Consider the following 13,096-nt stretch of genomic DNA (forward strand, 5'->3'; position numbering starts at 1 on the left):
CTTTTTTAATTAAAAATTTATTTTTTTCGTTAACATTAAGTTATTTTGTTGTGAATTTAACTGTTTTGTTGAAAAATAGTTTTTTCAATTGAAAATTAATTTTTTAAACTAAAAATTGAACTATTCTACTTGAAGATCCATCGTTTTAGTTGCACATGCATCTCTTTGGCGGAAAATCAAATGATCTATTTTTGGTTGAAAGTGTATTTTTGTTTGAAAAATGTACTATTATTATTATTATTATTATTTTTTTTTTTTTTTGAAAATTCATCTTTAGTAGTTAAAATCTCTAGTATTTGGGTAAAATTTAATTATTTTCCTAAAAATTCAACGCTTTTTTAAAAATAGTCATTCTTGATTGAGAATTCACCTTTTTGGATAAAATTTGTAGTATTTATTTACAATTGAATTATTTTGTTGAAAATTAAACTTTTTTATTAAAAAATCGTTTTTTGTTGTTGAAAATTAATTTTTTAACTGAAACTTGAACTATTCAACTTGAAGATTCATCACTTTATTTTAAAATTCATCTTTTTGGTGAAAAATAAAAAGTAACTATTTTTGGTTGACAGTTAATTATTTGTCTTTAAAGTGTACTATTAAATTTTTAATCGAGAATTCATCTTTTTAGTTAGTAACTTTATTATCGTATTGAAACTCAATTATTGGGTCAAAATTTAATTATTTCATAAAAAATTTAACCTTTTGTTGAAAAATATTCTTTATTTGTTAACAATTCAACCTTTTTTTTTAATTTCTGAAAAATTAAGTATCGTACTTGAAGAAATGTCATTTTAGTGGAAAATTCACCTCTCGGATGGAAAAAACTCATCTATTTTTGGCTGAAAGTGAATTAATTTTTATTTGAAAATTGAACTTTTTTAGTAGAAATTTAATCTTTTTTATCTTAGTTCAAAATTCAACTGTTTGATCGATAAATGATAATCAGTTTTGCCTAATCATTCAACTATTTTTTTGAAAATTCGTCTTTTGATTGAATAGAACGGTATAAATCTAAAATCCATTCTGGTTAAAAACTCAACTATTACATTTTTTGATTAAAATTCATTTTTTTTGTTTGAGAATTTACCTATTTTGCTGAAAGTTCAAAAATTTTTTTTAATGAAATTCATGTGTATTCATTAAAAATGATCCTTTTTGGCGGAAGATACTTTTTTTTTTGGTTGAATATTCATAATTTTAGTCGCAAATTAATTATTTTGGTTAACTATTTAATTATTTTTCTGAAAATTAATGTTACTGTTGATTAAACATTAATTTTTTAACTGAAAATTTAAATATTCAATTTTTGGTTAAAAACTGATTACGGTTAAAAATTGACAATTTCAGTTAAAAAATTAACTATTTTGGTGAAAATTCATGTATTTTCGTCAAAATTTGTATTTTTTGTAGAAAATTAATTTTTTTGGTTGAAGATTCATCATTGTTATGTATTTTCGTCAAAATTTGTATTTTTTGTAGAAAATTAATTTTTTTGGTTGAAGATTCATCATTGTAGTGAAAAATTCATCTCTTTGTTTGAAAATTAAAATCTTTTGTTAATAATTCGTTTTTTTGGTTGGACATTAATTCTTATATCTAAAAATGTAACTAATACATTTTTATTTGTGAATTTGTCTTTTCATTCGAAAATTCAACTATTTGGTTAAAAATGTATCTTTTTAGTTGAAAAATTCAACTATTCGGTCAAATTCAACTGTTTTGATTTAAAATTAAAATCTTTTCTGGTTGACATATTATCTATTACAATTTTCGTTTAGAATTCATTTTTGGTTCATTCTTTGGTTAAAAATTTAACTAGTTTTTTGAAAATTAGTCTTTTTGTTAGCTCAATATTAATTTTTATAAACTTAAAATTTGACTGTTACATTTTTTGTTGAAAATTGATCTTTTTTAGCTCAAAATTTAACTAATCAGTTGGAATTTCAACTGCTTAGTTAAAAGTTGTGTTAGTTTGTTAAACATTCATTCTTTGTTAGAAAACTGAACTATTTTGTTAAAATTTGATGTATTTTATGAAAAATTCATCTCTTTTGGTAAAAACTTAATCTCTTTATTTAAAAACCCTACTAATAATGACTGTTACACGAGAATGCATCCATTCTTGGTAGCAAATTATATTATTCGATTGAAAAAGCAATTACTTTCTTGAAAATTCAAGAGTTTTCTTTGAAAGTGATAATTTTTATAGATAAAAATTCAACTTTTTTGATACAACATTAAATTATTTTATTGAGAATAAACTTCTTCAACTAAAAATCTAACAGTTCCAATATTTTTGGTAGAAAAATAATTTTTTTGTTGTTGAAAATTTGACTCCTTTTTTTAAAAATTAATTATTTGTCGATTGACGATTTTTTTTGGTATTTATGGTTCAGTATTTCAGTTAGAAATTTACTTCTTTGTTTGAAAATTTAAGTATTTTGTTAAAAATTTGTTTTTTGTTTACAAGCCATTTTTTGGAAAAACATGAATTTTTCTCTCACCCAGAAATTCATCACTTTCGAAAAGATTGCTTTTCTTAAAAATATTATGTCGATCATGATTATCCTACATCTTTTATTAAAAAGTCTGACAACTGTCAATTGACAGATGTGAATAAAGTTATATATAAAAATTAATATTGGATTCGCAAAAGTGGATCATTTCGATGTGAAGTTTGTAACCAGAATCTTATATATGCAACGGTTTAATATGCCAGTATTTATTGTGATATTATTGTATTTCATTAATAAATGTTGATTAATTTATATTAAAATTATACAGTATTACTCAATTTCATGATGCATCAATGTGAAGTTTATCCGTCCCCATTTCGATTTTGGTTGCTTAATAAGTTACTCATCTTTACCTCGGATGCTGACCAAATCAAAGTAAGCGAAATGCCAGAAAATAATTATTATATAAAAAATATAATCATTACTTGTAAAATATTTTCTTTTGGCTGGTTATTAGATAATAAAAAGTTGGAGGACTTAAATTCGCGGATATACATTTAAATGTTTTGAAATCCTTGTAAATAATTTGAAATCTTGTGTAATCATCGAAACTCTCTATACATACTAAAATATATTAAAATCCCTTAAAATCCGTGAAAATCGATTTTAATTGCTTAAAATAATTCTTAAAACAATTACTCGAAATATTTTGAAATGCCTTGTAAACTCATAAGCGCACAGCAAAAACAAGAAGATAAACTGTACATCGATTTCCGATGAAAGATTCGCTGCAACAAAAATTAAATTTACAGGATAAACTTTAACCAAATATCGGTTAAATTTTCTTTTGTTTTTCCATGATAACACATGTGTTTTGAAAAAAGTGAAGTTGTCTGGATAAAACTTCATCCATCTAAAAAATGTCTTGCAACAAATTTTATCATTACTTTATTCTGCGTGAAACAGCTAAAAAGATTTGGAAATCTTATTTAGAGTGAAAATACTGGTAACTCTAACTTTTTATTATATAATTATATATCATTATATTATATAATTAGTAACACTGTTTGAAATTTTTAGATAATTTTTCGTAGTAAACAGACTGCCGACAAAGCCAGTCTCTATAATATTGCTAAGCCTTGGGTTGGAGAAGGATTAATAACATCATCAGGTAAGCAGAAATTACGAGAAAGAAGTGAACAAAAAATTAATAAATATTATCAATTACCATTTTTAGGCTCAACATGGCACGGTCGACGGAAATTAATCCAACCTACTTTTCATCACAAAATTCTTAACTCTTTTATCGAAACTTTTCAAACTCAATCGATAGTATTGACCAATGAGATAGCAAGCCATGTTGATAGAAAAGAATTCGATGTATCAGAAATAGTCGCCTTTAGAACATTAAATTTTATCTGTGGTAAATAAATTGATTGAATTTCTAAAAAAATTGGGTTTCGAATTATTCGAGGTATTATTATAAAATGTACTATTTGTCTATTTCCAACAGAAACTACAATGGGAACATCAATAATGACGAATTACGAAACAAGCAAGAAATATTTCGAATCAATCAAAATGTATGTTTCAAAATTGAAAAACATTTTCTTTTTAATTGAAGATATTAGTTTTATAACTTGACTGTTTTTGCAGTGTGATGCAAGTCTTTGTGGATAGATCGGTCAAAATTTGGTTAAACCCTGACATCATTTTCAATCGGACAAAGTTATCAAAAGAGTTTTATTCATCAATAAAATACATGCATGACGTTTCGAATGAAGTTTGTATTCTCGAATTATATGTATGATAGAACCAGAAAAAATTCTCTTACTAAATATTATTTTTATACAGGTTATCCGAAATAGAAGGAAAGAAATGGATAAGAGAGGAATTGAAACAGGTAACATTATTTTATTATGTTTCATTTTTTATTACAAAATAATTAAAAATTATTAGAATGTAAGGAAAAAAATGGATAAATAATATGGAACATGCAAGAAAGACACATCCAGCTTTATGCACATTGTTCGACACCCAGGGTACCCGAATGCCCAACGGGAGGTCCTCTAGTAAATAGATATACATAAAAAAACTTAATTTTTTACAATTATTTTTTAATTACTTGTACATATCACAAATTATTTAATATTAGTTATGTATGCATTCTTATAGATTTTTCAATGAGCTATATTTGACTTATAAAATAACCTAAGCATTTTAAAGGATGATTGCATTCATAATTAATGATATTATAATGTAATTAAAACAACCTGTGTAGAAATTCAAATGGGGAACTAGTCTGGTTCCCGACCATTCGACCCCACTTAAAGTTGGGGACTAGTCGGGGCCTGATCGGGTACTAGTAGGGCTCATATGATAATACATCCGCGTGGAATATTAACCAAACTATCCCAAATTTGTGCAACATTCCCTAAAAATTTGTCAAAATATTTATTGTTTACGGAAATCTCCATAAGCTTTGTTGAAATATTTAAAAGTGCTCGAATTTACCCAAGATTTAATGGGGAACATATCCTACGCTTAAAAATGCATAAATTTATGTAACTAAAATTCCCCAAAATTTGTGGAATATTAATTTTAAAAAAAAACTTCAGCTGGAACGCAGCAATAGAAGAGCTTCGATCTGAACGAACCGCGGATGTTGGTCACGGTAGTCTCTGCTCCAGGTAATTATGCTTCGTTACGTGTGGACTGCTGTCTTAAACACTCGACGCGTCATTTCTGTTGCGCGAGAGGCGGCACGTCGCACCCTTGCGGATTTTCTTTAAAGCTACCAGTCCAGAACCACAAGACTCAAATGAAGGTTCTTAGAAATTCGCAATTTTCTAAAAAAAATACTACAAAAAAATAAGATTACACCTTTTTGAAGATTTTGATCGCTGTTTTTATAAAAATTTGATTTTCGTACAAAATGATTAACTTAATAATTATTTAATAAGTATATTTGAGATTAATTTAACATTAATAAATGTTTTCTCCAAAAAACGGTGTAAGATTATTGTTAAATATATTCTTAGTGTTTTAGAATAAAAAAATCATTACGCTTTTTTAGATATTACCTCATTTGATAAGACCTCGTCGAAAACTCAAACATAAGAATAACCCGACCAGAGCCCCACTAGCTCCAGCCCAGAGCCTGAAGATTACCCGCATGGAAATTAGTGAGCAAAAAGGCCCGACCAGCCCTTGACCAACCACCGACCAGGCCCCGACTGAAATTGTGACAATAAAAAGCCCAACTAGTCCCCGATTAGTCCCCGACTGGCTACTTTGTCAAAATTAATAACCCGAATAGCCCGCGATTAGTGCCCGACTTGTAAAAGGGTCAAATGGGGTTATTTCCACACGGGAAGCTTATAAAACCTGATCAAATCACTTAAGTTTAAATTTTTGACAAAAATTTAGAATAGTCAAATAAACTTATAAAATATTGAATAATTTCAAGGGTAGTAATAATTTCACAAATTTGTAAATTTCTCTGAAATTTCATAAAAGTATTTATATATGATGTTCTTCGAAATTCCTTGAAATATTGTATGCCCTATGAAATACCTTGAGATCCTAGAAACTTCCTTTATCAAATTCCTTTAAAATCCTTTAAAATGACTGAAAACCTCAGAAAAATAATAAAATCCCTTGAAATCCATTGAAAACCTCTTAGAATCTTTAAAAATATCCGAAAGCTTATAGGTCCCAAAAAATCCTATCAAATCTTTTGAAATTCTAGGACATTTTTGAAAACTAGTGCTGCATTTTGATACGAGAACTTCAAACATTTTAATCGGTCTTGTTCGTTTTTCGAAACATTCTAAAACCTGTTTCTCGTGCTTTCATTTGTTACCAATCAAATCGTCTCATGTCTAACTTCCGATAAAATTCGACCGATAATATCAGAAAAATCAGAACTGCCATAAAAGTTGACTTTAAAAAAAAAGAATGAAGGAAATTAATTCTACTTTTAATAATTAATTAGTTGAATAAGTAAATAATCATTCTTAACCAAGGCAAGTAGTAAAAAATGTTATGTCCACGAATCTAAATTTTATTTAGATTATTTATTTATCTAATTTTCTAGAAGTCTTTCAATTATTAAAAAGGTAATTATTATTAATAGCTTTTAATATATAAATCCAATACCTAAGTAATTGGAGTCCTGTGTATTATTTTAAATCTCTTGTAATATATCAATCTTCTACTCACTATAAACTTAAAAAAACTAGTTTGGAAAAAATTAAAAAATGTTCAATAAACTTTCCAAAATCTTGAAAATTTAAAAAATATTTTTAATTTCTTAAAAGCTTCTAAAATTCTTTAAAATCTTTTAATCTGACTCGAAATATTGATAAAATTATAATAAATATTTGAAAAATAAAAAAATGGTATAATCTTCTAGATTTTTTGATATTCTTACATATCTTTTGAAATATGGTATTTTTAAATCTTTTTAAATTTTCTTTCAAAATTAATTTAAAAAAGAAGATTATTTGAAATGTTCACACGAATCATAAGAAAGGTTTGTTATCTTCTTGAAACATTTCAAAATTACCAAAAAGCTTTGAAATTTTACTTCGAATTCTTCAAATTAATTTTTTTGAATAAATATCATTTTAAGTTCTTCAAGGAATCTTAAGGACATTTTTTTACTATCTTGAAACCTTTCAAAAAGCTTCAGAAGCTTCACATTTTTATGTCAAATCCTTCTAAAATCAACTTTTTTTAAAAAGAATTTTATCTCTTTTCAAAATTAGGTTAAAAATTGTTCAAAAACTTTCTAATAATTTTAAATTTTAACAAGAATCTTAAAATAATTGTAATATGCTCTCGAAATCTTTCAAAATTTTCAAAATACTTCTAAATATGATGTTCGAAATATTCAAAAATCTATATTTTGCTGTACATTTTTTAAAATCTCGCAAAACACAATTATTTGAAATCATTTGAAAATCTTTCAATTCATTTTACATAAAAAAACATTACAAATTTTCCTAAAAATCTTAAGAAAATTTATTTATTCTCTTAAAACTTTCAAAATGCTTCTAATTTATTTTTTCGAATTATTAAAAAATCTAAATTTGGTTTAAATTTGGTTTTAAATATTAAGAATTCTCTCAAAACAATCAATTATTGTTAACAATTCTAAGCAATTTAATTAAATTATTGTAAATTCTATTGAAATATTGGAAGTTCTATCAAATCTGTTAAGATTCTGGAAAAATAATTAAACTATTTCTAAAAGACCTTTATATAATTAGTAAAATTATTCGAAGTCTTAAAAAACTGCATGAAATTGGCTGACATTCTTTAAAAATCAATTAAATGTTGAATTAAAAAATATTAATATCTACCAAAAAAGACCAATTTTCAAATAAGATGATATATTAAATTAGAATAGTTACATTTACAGTTAAAAAATAATTCTTATTAACCAGAAAATAAACTAATTTAAGAAAAATAGTTGCATTTCCGAACAAAGTGATAAATTTTCAAATAAAGTGATAAATCTCCAAATGTAATAGTGGAACTTTTAACAAAAAAGATAAAATTTTCAAACAAAAATCGTAATTGTCTACCAAAAAAGGACGAGTTTTCAACAAATAACTTGAATTTTTAATTGGAATAGTTGAATTTTGAACAAACAAATGAATTTTAAACTTAAATAATCAATCTTTAAATGAAATAGTTGAATTTTTAACAAAAAAGATTCATTTCTACCAAAAGACGAATTTTCGACTAAAAAATACTAAATAATTTTCAAGTAGTCTATAAAATACATTTTTCCAAATATTATGCAGCAGTAGTATCCTTTTTTATGATGAAAATTTCAAATGAAGGAATTTTTGTGAATATTGTTATGCTTGTATTTACGCGTGAATTAAATTTTCAGATGACACAAATAAAAGACAACCTTTTCTGGATTTGATGATTGCCGATAATAAATTATCTGATGCTGAAATTCGAGAAGAAGTGGACACAATCATGTTTGCAGTATGTAATTATATTTTATTTATAAGTTGAAAAACAGTAGTAAAATAAATAAAAAATTTCAAACATAAATTAAAAAGAGACACTAGGGTCTAGTGATTTCGATGAAACTTTAGTGAGGTTTACGGTGAGTGAAGTTGAGGGTTAAAAATATTTTCCAACATTTTCTGACAGGATTTTGAATTTTGACTCCTGACTTTTCTGAAGCCCCCATATCTCCCAAACCGCCGATTAAATTTTAATGAATTTTACAGGTGTAGTGCCTTTTTTGCAATTTAAAAACCACACCAAATTTTAAATGGGCCCCAAAACAATAAACAAATATTTTGATTTCATTTTTTGCTCAAAAGCATGTTTTTTATTTCTCTTTATTATAAATAATAAATATCCAACTTTTCTATCTCTCGTTTTTAACGGATCTTTACGTTTGATCACTCACAGAATCCGAAAATCATCAAATTTAATTGATGTCTGTCTGTATGTCTGTATGTCTGTTTGTATGGTTACCTGAATGTTGTAGCCGCGCTAACTTTTGAAGGATTTGTCCAATCAAGTCAGCCTCTGATACACATCTTAAAGTTTCCAAAATAAAAGCTAAGTTCGTTAAGCAGATATTTCCAACCAAGATTTAAAAATTTAGAGCATTTTCAAAATTTGAAAAAAAAAAATTTTTTTAATTTGAAATTTTGTGTTAAAGTTTCTTGTAGCTAGGTAGAAGACTTGTAAATTATCCAACTAAAATTTTTAATTTCGATGGAAATAAGAAAAGTTATATTACTTTTGAAAATTTTTAAAATATTCAGAAAAGTCAAAAATAAATATTTTTCTAAAAGATTAGAAAATTTCATTTAAATTCGTCATTAGATATCAAATATATTTAGAAACTATATCAGTTAAATTTTTCGATTAGACAGAAATTCAAAAAGTTTGAGCTTCTCAAAATTTTAATAAAAATTTTTTATGAGTTTTAAAAATTTTTGTCAAATTTTCTGATACACGTCAAAAAGAATTGCAAATTATCCTGATGACATTATTGAATTCGATAAAACTTTAAAAAGTTATATGCTTTTCAACATTTTGAAAATTTTCTAAGAAAGCAAAAACAAATTTTTTAATATGTTAGGAAATATCAATCCAAATTTCTACTATATGTAAAATAAATGTTTTTTTTAAATCATGAAATTTTTTAATTAGACAAAAGTTCCAAAAAGTTGGATCATTTTCAAAAATATGCAATTTTGATTTTTTAAGATATCCATAAGTTTAAAACGTTATTTTTAGTAGATTTTAACAAAATTTACAAATTATCTTGATGAAGTTTTTCAAGTGGACAGGAATTATCGAGCGCGAGTTTCGTAATGAGAATGTAATCGTCAAAGTCGTAGGTGCTTTGAGAACCTTCTTTAAAATGAAATCGAAAAAAATTGAATTACAATTTATGGCTGTATTCCTCATTTTCGATTTAAGTTATAGTATTCACAAAATTTAAAAACATTTAGTTAACGTACGCATTAAGCGTACGAAAACGAGCGCAAAGCGCGAGAGCGTACACGGGCGCCCTAGGCGCGCTCAAACTTGGCGCGAAGCGCCGCACGCGCAGCGCACAATGAGAATGTGCCCGTGAAGCGGGCATATTTTTTTATAGATATTGTTTACATAATTAATAGTTCTTGTAAATTTGTACAATATCATTGTAGAGTTATCGAAAAGACTTTCTTAGTTGTTTCCGTAAAAGACGAGCCTATTTGTTGAAAAATGTCCAAACTGTAAATTTGTTTATAAAAATTGCTTAAGCAATTGATAAATACCATCTATTGTTAATTCGGTAAAAAAAAACATTAATTTCTCTTACATTTTGTATAAACGTTCTCAATTTGAATGAGTTGAAAAATTATGTATTTATATACTTATACAAATATTTCAAACAAATTATTTAATGAATTAAATTCATTTATTGAAAAATTAGATATTATTATTTATGAATAATATATTATTTATTCTGAAACTTCATTTTTAATTATCCTGGAAAATAATACTTGTTCATTAATTTTTATATAATGCATTACAAATTTTTTTTAAATATTCTTTCTGCCTGGAACGTATTTCTAGATAGTTTTAGGATAGATATAAGACTTTTTTCTTAATCTGAATATAAATTACTGATAAATTACCATAAACTGCCGATAAATTACCGAAAATTTTAGAAACTCTTAGAAATCTGAAATTATTGGTAATTTGATAATTTTCATACATTTCTGAAAATTTTGGAAATTTAGCCAATTTTTCATAAATTTTAGGAAATTTGTGAAATTTATCAAATTTTCAGAAATGTTTGAATTTCTTCCAAAAAGCTTCGGATATACTAAATTTCTATAAATTTTCGGTAATTTACAAATTTACAAAAAATTTCCGGCATTTTTAGGTAAAGTTTGTAATTTTACCATAAATTTCCAAAAATTATCATACATTTTTAAAAAATTGGTTTTTATTGTTTTTTAAATAGAAAATTTCCCGCATTTGTTAGAAAAAATATCGTGTGCTACAGGAGCCGTCGGCTCATCTTCGGGTCGACTCTGGCTCGTACAGCTCACTTCACACTCGTATGGAACTGCCTACTTTCCGCACTTGTAGCACAATATACTACCCAGTGGGCACAAAATTTGTCGACTTCTTTACGACATCATTACGACATCTTTGCGACAACTTTACGACATCCTATGTCCATGTCGTTGCGTTATCTTTACGATGTCGTAAAGACATCGTCAGATCATGCGACTTATTTAGGATATCGTAAAGACACCTTAACGACATGGACATAGGATGTCGTAAAGTTATCGTAAAGATGTCGTAACGATGTCGTAAAGACGTCGCCAAACTTTGTGCCTACTGGGTAACGATTACATAGGCCCACAAAAAAAGTTGTCTCCACGAGACAAGTGACTAGGCTACCCTTATGGATTTTGAGCCGCTCAATCCGAATATGGCCTTAGAATTTGTCCTACACGTCTCAGTTTTCTCCTAGATGCAAAAAGTAGGGAAAAGCATAGGGATTTTCTCGTCACACAGGCCATACAAAAAATTTGTCTGCACGAGACAATTGACTAGGCTATCCTTATGGATTTTGAGTCGTTGAATCCAAATCTGACCTCATAATTTCTGCTACGAGTCTCAATTTTCCCCTAGATGCAAAAGTACAGAAAAGTTTAGGGATTTCTGGTCACATAGGCCATATCAAAAATTTGTCTGCATGAGACAACCCAATGGGCACAAAATTTGTCGACGTCTTTACGACATCGTTACGACATCTTTACGACAACTTTACGGCATCCTATGTCCATGTCGTCTCGCTGTCTTTACGATGTCGCAAAGACATCGTCAGATCATGCGACTTATTTACGATTCGTAAAGACACCTTAACGACATGGACACAGGATGTCTTAAAGTTATCGTAAAGATGTCGTAACGATGTCATAAAGACGTCGCCAAATTTTGTGCCCACTGGGAATTAACTAGGCTACCCTTATGGATTTTGAGCCACTGAATCCAAATCGGGCCTCAAAATTGATCTTGTGCGTCTCAGTTTCCCCTTAGATGCAGAAAATAAGGAAAACCCTAGGGATAACTTGCACGTTATTTTGATAATAACAGTATACGCGAAAATAGGCACATCGATATCATATTTTTAAGTGCAACGACCGGTAGAGACTTAATTTGTAGACATAAATTCTTTAGTATGTCTTCTATTTCCCCTAGCTTAGGTAATTCTAGGGAAATTGAAGGGCTATTTCAGATTATATAGATTTACACGGAAAACAAGAACAAAAACTTAATATCCTTTACATTTTTGCGTGCGAAATCAATCACTTGTCCCGTGCAGACAATTTTTTTTGTGTGCCTGTGTGACCAGAATTTCCCTAGGCTTTTCCTTACATTTTGCATCTAAAAAGAAAATGGAACAAACCTGAAAAATTTGGGGTTCATATTTAGATTTAGCCCGCAAAACTGTAAAGGATATGAAATTTTTGTTATTTTTTCCCGTACAAATCTGTATAATATGAGAAGGGCCTTCAATTTCCCTAGAATCACCCAAGTTAGGTTAAACATAAAACACACTAGATAATTTCTATGTAGAAATTAAGTCTCTGTAAATCGCGGCGCTTCAAAATATAACATCCATTTGCCTATTTTCGCGTATACTGGTATTATTAAAATAACGTCCAGAATATCCCTAGGTTAATGCCTATTTTCTGCATCTATGGGAAAACTGAGACGTGTGCGAGAAGTTCTGAGGCTAGATTTGGATTCAGAGGCTCAAAATCAAGAAGGGTAGCCAAGTCACTTCTTTCGTGCAGGCAAATTTTTGTTTGCCCTCTGTGACCAGAAAATCCTTAGGCTTTTCCCTACTTTTCGCACATAGGGAGAAAATGGTAGAATCTCGAAAAAATTAGTGGCCAAATTTATATTGAAAGCGCAAAACTGCAGAGAAAATAGCATTTGTTTTATTTTTTTTCTTTATAAGTCAGTATAACATAGTCCGGGGGCTGGGTATGATCCCGTATGCACTAAGACCGCCAAAGCTGAAAACCCTCTATTCTTATGTATTTTGAGCCCCTGAATCCGAATCCACAACT

The 13,096-nt window shown here is 27.7% G+C and overlaps 1 protein-coding gene across 1 annotated transcript in view; it reads left to right on the plus strand.

The window, feature by feature from the left end:
• Positions 1 to 13,096, plus strand: part of LOC117175274 (cytochrome P450 4C1-like) — a 70,170-nt gene that overhangs the window by 48,728 nt on the left and 8,346 nt on the right. Inside the window, exons 6-12 of the mRNA XM_033364982.1 lie at positions 2,788 to 2,894; positions 3,540 to 3,630; positions 3,697 to 3,882; positions 3,973 to 4,042; positions 4,116 to 4,242; positions 4,314 to 4,362; positions 8,368 to 8,468. Of these exons, the coding sequence (XP_033220873.1) occupies positions 2,788 to 2,894; positions 3,540 to 3,630; positions 3,697 to 3,882; positions 3,973 to 4,042; positions 4,116 to 4,242; positions 4,314 to 4,362; positions 8,368 to 8,468 (731 nt within the window). The remainder of the gene's footprint in view (positions 1 to 2,787; positions 2,895 to 3,539; positions 3,631 to 3,696; positions 3,883 to 3,972; positions 4,043 to 4,115; positions 4,243 to 4,313; positions 4,363 to 8,367; positions 8,469 to 13,096) is intronic.

The sequence above is a fragment of the Belonocnema kinseyi genome, chromosome 6 (assembly GCF_010883055.1).
Source record: "Belonocnema kinseyi isolate 2016_QV_RU_SX_M_011 chromosome 6, B_treatae_v1, whole genome shotgun sequence".
NCBI lineage: Eukaryota > Metazoa > Arthropoda > Insecta > Hymenoptera > Cynipidae > Belonocnema > Belonocnema kinseyi.